Below are 19,549 nucleotides of genomic sequence, written 5' to 3' on the forward strand. Positions count from 1 at the left end.
AAATGCTTAGTACCGGCGTTTTATGTTCTTTCTCATCTAAGGAGCGTAAATGTTCACAAATTTTTTCTTTTAATGGGCGGGTAGTTATACCAATGTATTGACAGGAGCAAAATAGGCAATTAATGAGATAGATAACATATTGTGAATTACAGTCAATTCTATCTCGAATGTGGAACACTTGTTTAGTAATATTGGAAGAAAAAGTGTCTGTTACAGTGATGCACGTGCATCCTTTGCATGGTACATGGCCACATTTAAAACATCCTGGTTTTGGGCTAAGCCAGTGTGCGCCTGTTGTTTCTTTGTCTGTAAACTGTTTGCTAGTTATTTCTCTTATGGTTGGTGCTCTTCGTGCTATACATTTTATTCCTGATGTTAAGATGTTATTAAGTGCTTCATCACCTTTTAGAATTGACAGATTCTGTCTGACTATCTTACAAATTTGGTTATATTGTCTACTGAATTGTGTGATAAACAAAAGGTTTTGGTCAGGCAATATAGATTTATCAGTTTTTCCCGGTTTCTTAGGGCCTCCTTTAAGTAATTCTTGTCTATTTAAATCTGCCACTTGTTTCTCCAATTTAAGTAGCAGATTCCTATGGTATCCTCTATCTGTCAATCTATTTGTTAGTTCTCTTGCTTGGGGGAAATAATCTACCAGTTCTGTACAATTCCTTCTTAAACGAAGGTATTGTGCCTTAGGAATGCCTCTTTTTAAATGATTGAGATGGCAGGAATCAGCTCTCAGTATCGTGTTCCTAGCCATTGGTTTGCGGTAGGTGCATGTGGAGATTGTGTTATCTTTGGCTCTCAGACTTAGATCTAGGAAATCAATAGACTGTTTATGTATCTGTGCTGTAAAAGTCAAATTATATTCATTATTATTCATAAAGTCTACAAATTTGTCAGCTGTACAGTCATCCCTGGTGTCCCAGATGACTATAATGTCGTCTTTAAAACGGCCATATATTATAACATTGTTCTTATATGGAAACTGGTCTGAAAAGATCATATTTAATTCCAGCCACCCCATATATATGTTTGCTAGCGCGGGGGCAAATTTTGCCCCCATCGCTGTACCTCGTCTTTGTAAGTAATAAGTACCTTGGAAGATGAAAAAGTTATGTTGTAAAAGAAATTCTGTTATTTGGACAATAAATGATATAAATTCGTTGCTATAGTCTGAATATCTATGTAACATAAAATCTATAGCCTCCAGTCCTTTTGAATGAGGGATGTTGGAATAGAGGGCCGTGACATCAATGGTGGTCCATACATAAGATTCTTTCCATGTTATGTCACTTATCTGTGTCAGTAAGTGTGTACTGTCCCTGATGTACCCTGGTAGGGCCAGCATGATAGGTTGTAGTATGTGGTCGAGCCAGCCACCCAATCTTTCACACAATGATCCATTACTGGCCACAATGGGTCGTCCAGGTGGATTTTTGAGTCCTTTATGTATCTTGGGTGCAATGCGAAAGTATGGGGTGGTTGGCTGTTCCACATATAGATAATCAGTTAATTCTTTATCCACGAAGCTATGTTCAATAGCATAGTCAAATAAGTGACTAAGTTTGTTTTTGAAGGAGGTGGTGGGATTGAACGTAAGTTTAGTGTATAACATACAGTCTTTAAATTGGTTCTCAACTTCACCAATATAATCACTTTTGTTCAATACCACCACTGCTCCTCCCTTATCCGCCTGGACTATCACCACACTGTCATTTTTCTGAAGTCTAGTCAATGCCTGTCTTTGTTGTCGGGTAAGATTATCCCTAGATATATCTAAGGGATTTTTTTCAATTGTATTTGATAAGTCGGTCAATTCTCTCTCTACCACTCTCTGATATAGGTCCAATAATTGATGTCTAGAATTTACTGGATAAAAATAAGAACTATTCTTATATGTGAAAGATGTGCAATTGTTTGTTAATGTGTCAGTGGATCTGGTGGATTCCTGTTGTAAGGAAATCAAATTAGTGAGATCCACCAGATCAGTGTATTTCAGTCCTACTGAACTATGCTTACTAGAAGCTTGTGTGTTATCAAGTGAGTGCTCAACTGGGATATCTTTAAAGTGTTTTTTCAAAACTATCTTACGGACAAATCTGTTGATATCAATAAGTGTATTTACAAGATCAAAATTATGTGCTGGTGCATACGATAAACCTTTATTTAGCAAATTACATTCTATGTTGGACAATTTATAATCAGAGAGGTTAATGACTGCTACTTCTTTATATTTTTTCTGACCCTGCTGGGGTAACGAAAGGTTGGTTCTGTTTCGTCCATATCTATTGTGTCTTTTGTTTTCTTAGGTGTGCTAGTCTGGCTTGGTTGCTTCACTAAAGTTTTTAATCCTTTTCTACTGGTGCTCGGATTCAAACTGGTCTTATCTGGTTCGATTAAACCTTGTGATTGTTCACCTTCAGTGGACTGTGCACTAGTATCCTGATAATCTGTGTCTATGCTAGAGAATGTCACATGTTTATTTTTATTTCTATCTGTCTTATTTCTATTTCCTTTTTTGTTTCTATTTTTTTCTTTGTGGATGGCCAATTTTGTCTAGTAGGCTTATGTTGCTGCCATGAATATACTATATTAAGTTCATAGTCCTTGACATCTCTCTGATATTTCTGTACCTTCCTTTCAGATAGTACTGTGTCTAGAGTGTCTATTGTTTCAGTGAGCTGTTTACTATAATCTATGTGTTTTTGGGTAGTCTCAAATGGTTTGAGTGTTTCGATTGCATTATTGATTTCTATAAGGACTTGATCTCTTTACTCTTTTTTATGACATAATAGTTGTTTCATTAATATTATGGAACAATTAGTTAAATTCTCATTCCATTCCTCCATAAATTTGGGGTTATTAAGTGCAAAGGAGGGATATTTCTTCATTCGTAAGCCCCTAGGTACCTTGTGCTCAGATATATAGAGTTCTAAGAATTCTATATCCCACCACAAATTAGTTTCTCTAAATCTTAACAATTCTAATTTGGAAAATACATTAGCAATATCATCCTCATCAACAAGAACAAGCGCTTGGCTATCACCTTTTAGTGCATTTTCCATAATGCATTTTCTTTTTGTTTTGTTAATAACCCCAAATTTATGGAGGAATGGAATGAGAATTTAACTAATTGTTCCATAATATTAATGAAACAACTATTATGTCATAAAAAAGAGGAAAGAGATCAAGTCCTTATAGAAATCAATAATGCAATCGAAACACTCAAACCATTTGAGACTACCCAAAAACACATAGATTATAGTAAACAGCTCACTGAAACAATAGACACTCTAGACACAGTACTATCTGAAAGGAAGGTACAGAAATATCAGAGAGCTGTCAAGGACTATGAACTTAATATAGTATATTCATGGCAGCAACATAAGCCTACTAGACAAAATTTTCATCTTCCAAGGTACTTATTACTTACAAAGACGAGGTACAGCGATGGGGGCAAAATTTGCCCCCGCGCTAGCAAACATATATATGGGGTGGCTGGAATTAAATATGATCTTTTCAGACCAGTTTCCATATAAGAACAATGTTATAATATATGGCCGTTTTATAGACCACATTATAGTCATCTGGGACACCAGGGATGACTGTAAAGCTGACAAATTTGTAGACTTTATGAATAATAATGAATATAATTTGACTTTTACAGCACAGATACATAAACAGTCTATTGATTTCCTAGATCTAAGTCTGAGAGCCAAAGATAACACAATCTCCACATGCACCTACCGCAAACCATTGGCTAGGAACACGATACTGAGAGCTGATTCCTGCCATCTCAATCATTTAAAAAGAGGCATTCCTAAGGCACAATACCTTCGTTTAAGAAGGAATTGTACAGAACTGGTAGATTATTTCCCCCAAGCAAGAGAACTAACAAATAGATTGACAGATAGAGGATACCATAGGAATCTGCTACTTAAATTGGAGAAACAAGTGGCAGATTTAAATAGACAAGAATTACTTAAAGGAGGCCCTAAGAAACCGGGAAAAACTGATAAATCTATATTGCCTGACCAAAACCTTTTGTTTATCACGCAATTCAGTAGACAATATAAGCAAATTTGTAAGATAGTCAGACAGAATCTGTCAATTCTAAAAGGTGATGAAGCACTTAATAACATCTTAACATCAGGAATAAAATGTATAGCACGAAGAGCACCAACCATAAGAGAAATAACTAGCAAACAGTTTACAGACAAAGAAACAACAGGCGCACACTGGCTTAGCCCAAAACCAGGATGTTTTAAATGTGGCCATGTACCATGCAAAGGATGCACGTGCATCACTGTAACAGACACTTTTTCTTCCAATATTACTAAACAAGTGTTCCACATTCGAGATAGAATTGACTGTAATTCACAATATGTTATCTATCTCATTAATTGCCTATTTTGCTCCTGTCAATACATTGGTATAACTACCCGCCCATTAAAAGAAAGAATTTGTGAACATTTACGCTCCTTAGATGAGAAAGAACCTAAAACGCCGGTAGCTAAGCATTTTAGATTGCATGGTATAGGACAAAAATATTTCTCTTTCATAGGTATTGATATTATTAAAAAACATCCTAGGGGTGGTAATAGGGAAAAATGCTTAAGAAAGAAAGAGATCTTTTGGATTATAAAATTACATACTAGAGCACCAGAAGGAATTAACAAAAGGATGGATGTTGATCTATTTGTTGAATAATACAATTTACAATATAATCTAAAATAAAATAAAACAACATAAGAGAAAACCTTTCTCAACATTTACCCTTTATAAAGTGTCTTCTTTTTCCCTCTATAGTTTACTACCACAGCTCAGGTCCCACAAATAAATGAATGAAAAAATCTAATAAAATCTTTGGATGTACTAACTTAAATAGTGAACAATTAACTTAGCACATCCGAAATTAACTGTTTTAATTTTTTATTATAATTTTTTATTATAATATTTATGTTTTTTTTATTATTATATTTATGTTTCTTTAAATAGAATTCCTGTTCCCTGTATGAATCTCATTTGTATTATTCATATATCAATATATTGTTTTGTTTATGTTAATGTGATAGTTTCCCCTTTCTTAATTTAGATTGTCGATTTTTTCACATATGCATCGATGGTGACTGACTTATAGCAATTGACACTACTATCGATATGCCTGCATTTCTGGAAAAATCGCCATATCTTCTTTCTAAGCCATTCTTACATATTATTGCTTTATTGAATACCTACATATCTTTTATATGTGACTGCTAACTCTTTATTTATATACTTTTTATATTTATTTTTATTTAATTTAGATATTTTTTATTTAAATTGTCTATTAGAATTTAGTTTACATAGGCTTAGAATGAATAGCTTGTATATATATGTATATATATTAACAACTGTACTAGTACTAGAAGATTTGTATAATTGTTTACTGTGTTACTTGACTTAGTAATTAAAGAAACAAAATTAATGACCAATCTGTAGCAAAGGTTTCAGCTTCCTTACTCATAGGTGTAGACAATAGTTCTTAATTGAACCGATAACAGGATTGGTTCCTTTGCTGCATATAGATCAATGCACACCTTGAACATATCACCTCTGATGAAGCGCATGTACGCATGCGCGAAACGCGTCAGGTGTTAAGGCTTTGCTCTCACCTAATGTACTAGCACCTTGCTTCAATAAATACCTTTTTTGAACCAGCCGTGGATGATATTTCAGCCGTCTTTTGTCCTCTTTTCTGGGGATTACCTATTACTATATTCAGCGGATGAGATACCGCTTTGGCTGTCTATCACCCGGAACCTATAACCAGACCTGAAGAGCCGATTACTTAGGACCCAGTGGACACCTGGTTTGTCACGAGGAATTTGCCGTACGACGCTGCACGTTCTCCTCACGCCTACAGCGGACCTCCTGTGCGACACCTGGTTTGTCCTGAGGAATCTGCCGTGCGACTCTGCACGTTCCCCTCACGCTTACAGCGGACCTCCTGTGCGACACGGCACATCACTCTGACGTCAGAGCCTTGGTCGTTTGAGGACAAGTGGAAACGAGGACACAGCCATCTCCCTCCGTCAGAACTTGGGGGCTCTTGCCTATCGAGGATCTTCGGAGGACGCTGCCTGGAACCATTACATTGGTAATTAAACCTCCTGGTCCACTTATTTTGAAGGTACTTTTCATTTCTACTGTGTACATCCCAATTGTACATCAGCTCTAAGGGTCCGGAGGGACGTCTACATTACAGCTTGTTTTCCCACAGTTTGTTTCTTGCCGTCAGGAACTTCCATAGCTCTTTCTATACACATAGATATAGCGCTATACTTAAGAATATACTGGGAATATACTTGGAACATTCTATATCAATGTAATTGTGGACTTCACCATTTGAATTTCCACAATTTTGCAAGTATAGCAAACCGTTTTTAGCAACTATGGGAAATGCTAACTATGAAGTATTGTAACATTGTTTAGATATATACATTGTCTCTATACACACTGTTGTAAGATCCCCTATTATTTATACCTGCTAATAATCCTCTTTTGCTCTAGGTATTTTTATGTAAACATATATCAACATATACTGTATATGTGCATTGGAGCCCTTTGCAATCAGGTAGCTGAAAACATAAAAAATCACACTTATGCAATATTCATATTTAAAATAGTGTTTAACTATGTATGTACTATAAATATTTCATATTCCAATGTTTTTCACATAAGGGAATAAGCATTTTTAAATATATATTCCGATATATATATCTGTATATGTTTATACTCATACTCAATAATTTCTAGATTGTAAGTTCCCACAAGAATAGGACTTTCAATTCCTACTGTATTTGTTTGATAAATTTGATCCTGTTTCTTAAAAATATTGTATCATTGTTGTACTTTTTTCTTTGCAACCGTGGACAGTGCTGCGGAGTTTGTTGGCACTTTATAAATAAAGTATAATAATAATATATAGGTATAGATATATATTTTTCCCAAAAACATCATATATATAAAGAAAAGTATATTTATGAATAAATAGAACATATTCTGCTATGTGAAGAACATTGGAACGTGAAATATTCATATTTCATGTTGGGTTAACACCACTTAAGTAAATGCAATCGGTTATGCGCACAAGTAAGGGTGTTTTTTTCACTTTCGTGCTCCATTGAAGTTTAGGGGAATACATTAACACGGTCGCAATATTCAGAGTTAGTTTTTTTGCGTGCATCAGGTTAGCGCTGATGTGAAAACGTTTTACTTTTAACTTGTAATACCAGCACTACCCAATGCGCCCAATAAGCTTACTTCTTGTAAAGTTATCCCTGAAGCAGGAGCACTAAATAGAGCGCCACTTTTTAATCTAGCCCTTAACTGGAAAGGGCTCAAAAGTGTATATGCATATTTGTGTATATGTATATACATATATATATATATATATATATATATATATATATATACATATTTATAAATATAAACACATACATTTGTATATATTTATACATATAAACACATACACGTGTGTATATATATATATATATATATACAGCATATATATATATATATATATATATATATATATATAGATACATATTTATACATATAACACATACACGTATATATATCCAAGTAGTAATGTGTGTGCACTCTCACCATCATACTTTGACTGCCAGGGTGCTATTGCAAGTTATATAAAAGTTCAAAAAAGAAAACACTCACTGGACACCAGAGACAGTTTTCTTTATTGTGTGACATTTCGGGACCACAAACGTCCCTTCTTCTGACAAACACCAAGTGTAAAAAGCAAACTTTTATAAGCCTGTATAACCCTCCCCCTCTGAGTTACCAATCAAAAATAGCCGTGTGCTTCAGGAAAATGAGCCATGTGAAACATTTATGTGTCAACTCCATGATGAATATTTGTGATATGTCAAAAGAAACAAAATAATATAAACATAATACATCCACTCAAAAAATCAGTGCAAGTCATTAATGAAAGGGTGTATGCCCACTCCGTTAGGATGATCATAGTGTAATCCTGCTGTAATTACCTTAATTATACAACAGCGGCTACCTGCATTGTTAACACATGGCTACCAAAACAAACATCCACATAGGCTCCCGAGTAACACCCCCAGACCGGAATCGCCGGAGGATAGCGATGCGTGATCATGCCACGCCCCCCGCTCAGAGCGAGAATCTGTAAGAGTCATGGCCAATTGGCCAATCAGCCAATCACAAAATGCATCTTAATATATCAAATACAATTACAACGGCAAGCAACAAACTTATCTAATGCAATGTAGCAACATACCCGCTATGGAGCCAACTCCTACCGAGACAAACTGGCTACCCAAATCAACCATACACATAGGCACCCAAGTGTCACACCCCCATATCAGATTTGCCGGAGGATAATGACGCATGGTAAAGCCACGCCCCCCCGCTCAAAGCGAGAATCAGTAAGAGTCGTGGCCAATCAGTCAATCATAAAGGTCATCTTAATATATCGAAAACGAATATGTCAGCAAATATAGAGCACAACGTCAATCAATATAACACAGAATCAACTACGAAATCAACTCCCAATGATCACAATCATATGAGAGACACCAACGGGAGAAATGCGTCCATATAATGAGAATAATACTATCATGATACCTATATAGAGCCACCCAGCAGATCGTCAAAGAGATAAAAAAAAGGGGGGCTAAAAAAGCATAAATAGGGGAGGGGAGGCAAACCACTCGATTCACTTCCTCATAATGTTCATGTCCCCCCCCACTAATGGTGTGACAAACAGGGCAAAAAAAACAAACTAAAATCCAAGTTAAAAAAACACATCTTATATCCATATCCACACCGAACGTATAACTAGCAGCCATGACCTATAGTATAATACAAAATAATGATACCTATATTGCTATACCTAAATGTCTTAGAGATAGCATAAAAACACCTGTGTACTACTACTTGTACCAACAATATCCATAATATCGATCTCTCTCTGGCGGTCAGAGTAATCAAAATAATCATGCACCAATCGACCTCAGGATTAATCACTATAAGCAACAACAAATGACAGTATGTATTCCTCCAAACAATATATTTAAATGTGAAAACCCAAACCAATAAAAATAAAGAATAAAACTACCTAAATAGCAACATCAAAAGATATGAGTGTTAACAAAAGCATCACTCAGCACATCAAATAACACACAACCCTAGAGCCCTATTTGTCCTTATACATATACTAGATCCTCCATAGTAATATCAGTTATAAGCCCCAGGGAGGGCAAAACTCTGCATTATCGTGTCAAAAAATCCCGTAGCCATAAAATCGCATGCATGTCAAAAAATCCGCAATGTGCTCAAAAGACCGCACACCCTGGAAGAGAGTCCTGACTACAAGTCTGTATAGACCGGCTCCAAAAATAAATAACTGAGGGGAGACTACTCAAACCGTGAGTTGTATCCTCATGTTAGGGTACAGGAACAGCGCTCATAAGTGGACCAAATCACAGTCTGCCGCTGTGTCAGAGATCGTATAACGGAGAGGTATATCACCACAAAGTGCATGCCCAATGTGTAGTGAACATATCTTAACGCACACATATATATATATATATATATATATATATATATATATACAGAAAAAACAATTAAAAACAAGCACACATTTCATGGTAAACCACAATCTAGACTCTAATTTTAAATCAAATTTTAAATCAACATGGGTCATACCATATAGGGAGAGTTATCAAAGCTAATGGTACCAGGAGCTATATAATCAAAGATACTCTATAAACTGAGATCAGCAGCTTAAATCTAGCTTAAATGGATAGGTGAATTCTCACTTCAAATTTCGAAAGTTATACACTATAGGCTAAGATCAGCACCTATGAATCTAGCCTACATGGATAGGTGAACTCTCATATCGGATTTCATAAGAAAGTTCGTCAGAGAGAACCTGGCAAAAAATACTTCATGTGCACATAAAAAGCACTGCCAGCCAGTGTGGACATTCAGACCCCTAGGTGTGAGGGTACCCAATTCCTATATCCATCTTGCCTCTTTCTGCAGGAGAAGTTTGGCCCTATTGCCACCTCTTCTTGGAATTGGTACGTGGTCTATGATTCTGAATCTCAGGTATTATATATATATATAGACACATACACATATGCACACATTTAGATACAGTGTTCTCCACAGAAAATTTTGCAAACCGGGTGGCATTATGAAGCGGCTAATATTATATAATTTAATGCTATCCAAAGCACAAATTGATTGCATAATTTAACATTAATGTATTTAATAATAACTTATGCAATAAAAATTTAACATTTTTAATGTTAGATATTTTTAGCTGAAAATTGGCTAAAATTTTAGCCAGGTGATCAATAAAATCAGCTGGGTGGCCTTGGTAAGAACACTGAGCCATATATAAATAATAGTCCTTCCAAGTCACATACATTGTAATTTACCATATTCCTTTTAACCCTTTGACACATTTTTTTTAATATTTCTTTTTAAAGAAAATGTATAAATGTGTGTTATAGTTTATTTTAATGTGTTGGTGATGTGTTTTGTGAAAAACATTTTTTAATTCTTTACAATTTACGATAAGTCTGAAGTTGCGCTCATACTTTGAGTGCAACTTCTGTTTGCGCTCAAATGCAACCGTTCACTTTCAACTTGCAATAGGTGCTTTAGTAAGTGTAATCTAGCCCATAGTTAGATGCAAGCAATAGTGCAAGATTTAAAAAGCTTTAACGTGTAAGAGCATTTTTTGTGTCCCTTTAATTTGAAAAAGGTCTTTTAAGTCCCCTTCAATAATAAGAAACACAAATAATTCACACAATAGAAATAGTTAATAAAGGAAGGTTGAAATGGAGGAGTAAATGAAAGAGAAAGAAAAAGAAGATGACTTTTGAGGAGCACACATGACAAATTTGCAATTAGTTCTATAGAATGTTTTGAGGCTAGAAAACATCTTGGTACAAATAATTAATGCATTAAATTGCTGTTAATCGGAAAAAGTATTTTATGGGGTCAATTTATTATTGTGCGGATGGACATGATACAATGTAGCATATAATGTCCGCCGCACATCTATAAATGCCAACAGCATACGCTGTCAGGCTGTGTCAGCATTTATCATTGCACCAGCAGTTCTTGTGAATTGCTGGTGCAATACCGCCCCCTGCAGATTCACAGTCAATCGGCTACTAGCAGGGGGTGTTGTATTCGATAGGGCTGATTGCTGTCCGCCAGAGGTGGTGGGTGAGTTAAGGAGCAGCGATCTTAGGACCGCTGCTTCTTAACTTCCGCTTCAGGCGGAACTGAAGCGGAGTGGGTCGGAAGCAGCGTCCTTCACAAATCGACCCCTTAGTCCCTTTAAATAGTTCACACAATAGTAAGTGTAGGTAAGGATAGGTTAAAAAGCATTAGCAAGTTACGGATAAAAAAAAAAAAAAAAAAAAGATAACTTTTGGAGGGCACACATGGATTGAACTGTGGATGAGAAGAAGTTTTAAGGAATATTTTGAGGCTATAACATGCTGATGCTCTCAAACAGTACATTAACTTAGCTCACCATCATTCTTTCTGTAAACAGAAAATGTGTCAGGCCCATTTATATTAATTTAGAGGATATTAATAAACTCTGTAATTAAAAAAAAAAAAAAGACCAGACAAATAGCCTTTTACAGCAATTATTGTCTACAAATAATTGAAAGACATACAGATGTGAAGATCATTATTAATGACACACCTCTGTTGCTGCAGATTTTGCCATCTGGAGATGTGCATCTTTTCTTGATCTCCCAGGGGGTAATGTCACACTGGAATTCACATTTATCTCCATGCCAACCAGCCTCACAGTAACAGTTTCCACAGTAACACTTTCCATGGCCTGAACCCAAAACAAATTTTATAGTGAGAAAAAAACAGTCATTTTAAAATGGTAAATATATTCTAAGTACATTTTTGTTCAGTACATTTTTCACTCAAAAAAACCCCCATGATTTTATGTTGTTGCTTTGAGCTTTGAAAATCATTGTTTCATCGTACTGTCTTGTTTTATAGAGATGTTTTGAGATGAATCCTTGCTTTAAATTGACAGTTTGCAACATATTATAACACTTTTATAAGACAAAGACAAAACATAATAAAACATATCTCAGGATAGCAATGTAGGGTAAGGACAGTTAGCGTTCTTCTCACAATCATGCATCTTCATATCTGTAAGTAGTGATCACCAACATCATTTAGCATAAACCCCGTATTTCTTTTAGGAAAAATCAAGTGCCTAATTCTTCATTTTCCGTGCTTATGGTAATCCTACTTTGTCCCAGTTAAAAAAAACTTGTTTTTTTTCACAGACAATCTTAGCAAGCAGAGCTACATCTTGAGCAAGGGATTCTGGGTCAGGGTATATAAATGTGATTGACATTTTCTCAGTTTTTGGCTTCTTAGTCCAATGTAAACAAACTGACCTTATTACAAGGGCAAAAGTTTGATGTTTGGAAAAAAATCTGAAAGCTATTTTCTCTTATTGGGAATTGCCATTATAATTTTGATTTAATCTTATTAATTGTGGTTGGTGGTAGCTTTAACAATCACAAATTAGGGTTTGGTAACATTACTTATTTTATGTCCCAAATAACATTCAAAAGTGTACACATTTTATTATTTTGGCCCCTGTGCCTTTTTTTTTTGGAACATTTTAATGCCTCAATTTATATTTATTAAGGATTGTGAAACACATAGAATTGAGCTTAAAAATATAATTTACAAAATGAGTATATATACCTCCACATATTTCTTCAGTTTCATCATCGATGCATTCTCTATCATCACATTCACAATATTTTCCATAAATCAGTCCTGTACTTTCTGAATCTTCACATTTGCATCTTCCACAGTGGCAGGTACCTGGGAATCATAAACAAAATATGAACTGAAAATCAAGAAAATATCAATTTATAGATAGTATTTTAACTCACACTTAAACAGATTTTTTTATATAACCAATGGTACAACTTATTTTCCACCAAATGACCGACAATGATAAAACCAGCTAGTTCCTAATCTGCAAGTGAAAAAAACAAATTTAAGGTAAAACAAGATGTTTCAGTATGTAGTGGCTCTACAATTGCTGTCCATTAGGGATGGAAGAATGGTTTGGCAAATATCAGCCAGTCATTAATTCTACAATTTTTTTTTTTGAATGTTTGCCGAAAATAGGATAAAAAAAGGAAATATTCCCTTTATCGAATGTAACGTTTGAATATTCCCATATACAAATGTAAACACAATTTAAAATACAAATACAGCAGTCCACTAAGAACCCAGTGCACATGAAGACCAGGCATTCTGCATATCAATAATAAAAATAAAAAATATGACCATCTTTACTTTTTATAAAAATAACTGCACAAAGCAGTTTTTAATGGTTAAAGTGAGCAGGTAAGGGGTGTTAGAAAAAAAAAAACAGCATTCAACAGTGCCTTTACATAGCAGTTTTTGGGGACTATGCTAATCCTGTAAATATATATGTACTGTATATGCTTATATACATATATATTTATGTGTTAATATGTGTATATACACATATAAACACACACACATACAGTATATATAAACATATGTATATAAACTTTGCTGCCCATTGCTGAGTGACTTACCCTCTTCGCTGCGCTTAAGTTCTCAGCCATGTCTCACGGCATGAGGCATGAGAAAAAAGCTGCCATTGTAGCCTATGGAAGCGCTCTCTCGTGAGCACAAAGCTTCCATGCAATGCGAACGCAAGGTCGTGTTCATATTTTGGCTAACTTGTAATACAAGAGCATATTTGCATGTGCTGGTATTACTGAGTGGAGCACGATTATCGTACTTGCCAAGGCGCAATTTTGCTCTCCACTCATAATCTTACCCCTTTATTGGGAACAGACAAAAAATAATATATTACAAATTTAATATAATACAAATTTAAATGTTGATTATTATAAATTTTATTGTAAGTCTATGACAATCAATTTTTATATGTAATATTTGAAATTTAACATTAGTTCTCTAGAAACAATCAAAAGGCAGAACAGCTGTTAAGGGAAAGATTTGTATTAAAATTCAGCTGTAAAAAACTGTTAAAGCCTTATGGCCTAGGTTACAAGTGGAGTGCTATAGATAGCATAGGGTGCACTATCAATTTTGTGGTGCCTTGCTCAGAATAGCTCACAATTTCGTATTACAAAAGAATAGTAAAGCAGAATTAACAGAGAATGTCAGCTTAGTCGACATCTCTTTAACATGCCATAAACTTTCAATGGATAGTGCATTCCAAGTTCTGAGTTATATGTTGTATGCAAACTAAAATATTTAGCATGACTGGGGACCTGAATTAAAGTTTTAGAGCTGAAACAAAAGTATAACAAAACAAAAGTACTACACTCATATATACATATTTAAATTAATATATAGATTTACTATCAAAAACATAAATTATGCTTACCTGATAAATTTATTTCTCTTGGGGTGTATCCAGTCCACGGATCATCCATTACTTGTGGGATATTCTCCTTCCCAACAGGAAGTTGCAAAAGGATCACCCACAGCAGAGCTGCTATATAGCTCCTCCCCTAACTGCCATATCCAGTCATTCGACCGAAACTAGCCGAGAAAGGAGAAACCATAGGGTGCAGTGGTGACTGTAGTTTAAAATTTAGACCTGCCTTAAAAGGACAGGGCGGGCCGTGGACTGGATACACCACAAGAGAAATAAATTTATCAGGTAAGCATAAATTATGTTTTCTCTTGTTAGGTGTATCCAGTCCACGGATCATCCATTACTTGTGGGATACCAATACCAAAGCTAAAGTACACGGATGAAGGGAGGGACAAGGCAGGTACTTAAACAGAAGGGACCACTGCCTGTAGAACCTTTCTCCCAAAAATAGCCTCCGAAGAAGCAAAAGTATCAAATTTGTAAAATTTTGAAAAGGTATGAAGCGAAGACCAAGTCGCCGCTTTGCAAATCTGTTCAACAGAAGCCTCATTTTTAAAGGCCCAGGTGGAATCCACAGCTCTAGTAAAATGAGCTGTAATCCTTTCAGGGGGCTGCTGTCCAGCAGTCTCATAGGCTAAGCGTATTACGCTCCGAAGCCAAAAAGAAAGAGAGGTTGCCGAAGCCTTTTGACCTCTCCTCTGTCCAGAGTAAACAACAAACAGGGAAGATGTTTGATGAAAATCTTTAGTCGCTTGTAAGTAAAACTTTAAAGCACGGACTACGTCCAAATTATGTAAAAGACGTTCCTTCTTTGAAGATGGATTAGGACACAATGATGGAACAACAATCTCTTGATTGATATTCTTGTTGGAAACTACCTTAGGTAAAAACCCAGGTTTTGTACGCAGAACTACTTTATCTGTATGGAAAATCAGATAAGGAGAATCACATTGTAAAGCTGATAACTCAGAGACTCTATGAGCCGAGGAAATAGCAATCAAAAACAGAACTTTCCAAGATAAAAGTTTGATATCAATGGAATGAAGGGGTTCAAACGGAACTCCTTGAAGAACCTTAAGAACCAAGTTTAAGCTTCATGGAGGAGCAACAGGTTTAAACACAGGCTTAATTCTAACCAAAGCCTGACAAAATGCCTGGACGTCTGTAACCTCTGCCAGACGCTTGTGCAAAAGGATAGACAGAGCAGAAATCTGTCCCTTTAAAGAACTAGCTGATAATCCTTTATCCAAACCCTCTTGGCGAAAGGACAATATCCTAGGAATCCTAACCTTACTCCATGAGTAATTCTTGGATTCACACCAATGAAGATATTTGCGCCATATCTTATGGTAGATTTTCCTGGTTACAGGCTTTCGTGCCTGTATTAAGGTATCAATGACTGACTCGGAGAAGCCACGCCTTGATAAAATCAAGCGTTCAAACTCCAGGCAGTCAGTCTCAGAGAAATTAGATTTGAATGATTGAAAGGACCTTGTAGTAGAAGGTCTTGTCTCAGAGGCAGAGGCCAAGGTGGAAAGGATGACATGTCCACCAGGTCTGCATACCAGGTCCTGCATGGCAACACAGGCGCGATCAAGATCACCGATGCTCTCTCCTGTTTGATTTTGGCAATCAGTCAAGGGAGCAGAGGAAACGGTGGAAACACATAAGCCAGGTTGAAGAACCACGGTGCTGCTAGAGCATCTATCAGCGTCGCTTCTGGGTCCCTGGACCTGGATCCGTAACAAGGAAGCTTGGCGTTCTGGCGAGACGCCATGAGATCCAATTCTGGTGTGCCCCAACGATGAACCAATTGAGCAAACACCTCCGGATGGAGTTCCCACTCCCCCGGATGAAAAGTCTGACGACTTAGAAAATCCGCCTCCCAGTTCTCTACACCTGGGATATGGATCGCTGATAGATGGCAAGAGTGAGTCTCTGCCCAGCGAATTATCTTGGAGACTTCTAACATCGCTAGGGAGCTCCTGGTCCCCCCTTGATGGTTGATGTAAGCCACAGTCGTGATGTTGTCCGACTGAAATCTGATGAACCTCAGGGTTGCTAACTGAGGCCAAGCTAGAAGAGCATTGAATATTGCTCTTAACTCCAGAATATTTATTGGGAGGAGTTTCTCCTCCTGAGTCCACGATCCCTGAGCCTTCAGGGAATTCCAGACTGCACCCCAACCTAGAAGGCTGGCATCTGTTGTTACAATTGTCCAATCTGGCCTGCGAAAGGTCATACCTTTGGACAGATGGACCCGAGATAGCCACCAGAGAAGAGAATCTCTGGTCTCTTGATCCAGATTTAGCAGAGGGGACAAATCTGTGTAATCCCCATTCAACTGACTGAGCATGCATAATTGCAGCGGTCTGAGATGTAGGCGCGCAAATGGCACTATGTCCATCGCCGCTACCATTAAGCCGATCACTTCCATGCACTGAGCCACCGAAGGGCGCGGAATGTAGTGAAGAACACGGCAGGAATTTAGAAGCTTTGATAACCTGGACTCCGTCAGGTAAATTTTCATTTCTACAGAATCTATCAGAGTTCCTAGGAAGGAAACCCTTGTGAGGGGTGAAAGAGAACTCTTTCCCTCGTTCACTTTCCACCCATGCGACCTCAGAAATGCCAACACTATGTCCGTATGAGATTTGTCAATTTGGAAGTTTGACGCCTGTATCAGGATGTCGTCTAGATAAGGGGCCACTGCTATGCCCCGTGGTCTTAGGACCGCCAGAAGAGACCCCAGAACCTTTGTAAAAATTCTTGGGGCTGTAGCTAACCCGAAGGGAAGAGCCACAAACTGGTAATGCCTGTCTAGAAAGGCAAACCTTAGGAACCGATGATGATCTTTGTGAATCGGTATGTGAAGGTAAGCATCCTTCAAATCCACTGTGGTCATGTACTGACCCTCCTGGATCATAGGTAGGATTGTCCGAATAGTTTCCATTTTGAACGATGGAACTCTGAGGAATTTGTTTAAGATCTTTAGATCCAAAATTGGTCTGAAGGTTCCCTCTTTTTTGGGAACCACAAACAGATTTGAATAAAATCCCTGTCCTTGTTCCATCTGTGGAACTGGATGGATCACTCCCATTATTAGGAGGTCTTGCACACAGCGTAAGAATGCCTCTTTCTTTATCTGGTTTACAGATAATCTCGAAAGGTGAAATCTCCCTTGTGGGGGGGAAGCTTTGAAGTCCAGAAGATATCCCTGAGATATGATCTCCAATGCCCAGGGATCCTGAAAATCTCTTGCCCACGCCTGGGCGAAGAGAGAAAGTCTGCCCCCTTCTAGATCCGTTGCCGGATAGGGGGCCATTCCTTCATGCTGTCTTAGATGCAGCAGCAGGCTTTCTGGCCTGCTTGCCTTTGCTCCAGGCCTGGTTAGATTTCCAGGCCGGCTTGGATGGCGCAAAAGTTCCCTCTTGTTTTGTAGCAGAGGAAGTTGATGCTGCACCTGCCTTGAAGTTTCGAAAGGCACGAAAAATTTGACTGTTTGGCCCTTGATTTGGCCCTGTCCTGAGGAAGGGTATGACCCTTACCTCCAGTAATGTCAGCAATAAGTTCCTTCAAACCAGGCCCAAATAGGGTCTACCCCTTGAAGGGAATGTTAAGTAATTTAGACTTTGAAGTCACGTCAGCTGACCAAGATTTAAGCCATAGTGCCCTACGCGCCTGGATGGCGAATCCAGAATTCTTAGCCGTTAGTTTAGTCAAATGAACAATGGCATCAGAAACAAAAGAATTAGCTAGCTTAAGTGTTCTAAGCTTGTCAAGTATTTCAGTCAATGGAGTAGCTGTCTGAAAGGCCTCTTCCAGAGACTCAAACCAGAACGCCGCAGCAGCAGTGACAGGAGCAATGCATGCAAGGTGCTGCAGGATAAAACCTTGTTGAATAAACATTTTCTTAAGGTAACCTTCTAATTTTTTATCCATTGGATCTGAAAAATCACAACTGTCCTCGACAGGGATAGTGGTACACTTTGCTAAAGTAGAAACTGCTCCCTCCACCTTAGGGACTGTCTGCCATAAGTCCCGTGTGGTGGCGTCTATTGGAAACATTTTTCTAAAAATAGGAGGGGGGAAAACGGCACACCGGGTCTGTCCCACTCCTTAGTAATAATTTCTGTAAACCTTTTAGGTATTGGAAAAAAAAAACGTCAGTACACACCGGCACCGCGTAGTATTTATCCAGTCTACACAATTTCTCTGGCACTGCAATTGTCTCACAGTCATTCAGAGCAGCTAAAACCTCTCCAAGCAACACCCGGAGGTTCTCAAGCTTAAATTTAAAAGTAGACATATCTGAATCAGGTTTCCCCGAGTCAGAGACGTCACCCACAGACTGAAGCTCTTCCTCAGCTTCTGCATATTGTGACGCAGTATCAGACATGGACCTTAAAACATCTGTGCGCTCTGTATTACGTCTAACCCCAGAGCTATCGCGCTTTCCTCTGAATTCAGGCAGTCTGGCTAATACCGCTGACAGGGTATTATCCATGATTGCCGCCATGTCCTACAAAGTAATCGCTATGGGCGTCTTTGATGTACTTGGTGCCATTTTAGCGTGAGTCCCTTGAGCGGGAGTCAAAGGGTCCAACACGTGGGGAGAGTTAGTCGGCATAACTTCCCCCTCGTTAAAATCCTCTGGTGATAATTCTTTTAAAGATAACAGCTGATCTTTATTGTTTAAAGTGAAATCAATACATTTAGTACACATTCTCCTATGGGGTTCCACCATGGCTTTTAAACATAATGAACAAGGAGTTTCCTCTATGTCAGACATGTTTATACAGACTAGCAATGAGACTAGCAAGCTTGGAAAACACTTTAAATCAAGTTAACAAGCAATATAAAAAAAAGTTACTGTGTCTTTAAGAGAAACAAATTTTGCCAAAATTTGAAATAACAGTGAAAAAAGGCAGTTAAACTAACGAAATTTTTACAGTGTATGTAACAAGTTAGCAGAGCATTGCACCCACTTGCAAATGGATGATTAACCCCTTAATACAAAAAACAGATTAACAAAAC

At 37.4% G+C, this 19,549-nt stretch overlaps 1 protein-coding gene across 1 annotated transcript in view; it reads right to left on the bottom strand.

The window, feature by feature from the left end:
• The window catches only part of ITGBL1 (integrin subunit beta like 1), an 803,636-nt gene that overhangs the window by 500,134 nt on the left and 283,953 nt on the right, over positions 1-19,549 (bottom strand). Inside the window, exons 4-5 of the mRNA XM_053707807.1 lie at positions 12,820-12,942; positions 11,780-11,920 (exon numbers count right to left, since the gene is read on the bottom strand). Coding sequence (XP_053563782.1) covers positions 11,780-11,920; positions 12,820-12,942 — 264 coding nt within the window. The remainder of the gene's footprint in view (positions 1-11,779; positions 11,921-12,819; positions 12,943-19,549) is intronic.

This window comes from Bombina bombina, chromosome 3 (assembly GCF_027579735.1).
Source record: "Bombina bombina isolate aBomBom1 chromosome 3, aBomBom1.pri, whole genome shotgun sequence".
Lineage (NCBI taxonomy): Eukaryota > Metazoa > Chordata > Amphibia > Anura > Bombinatoridae > Bombina > Bombina bombina.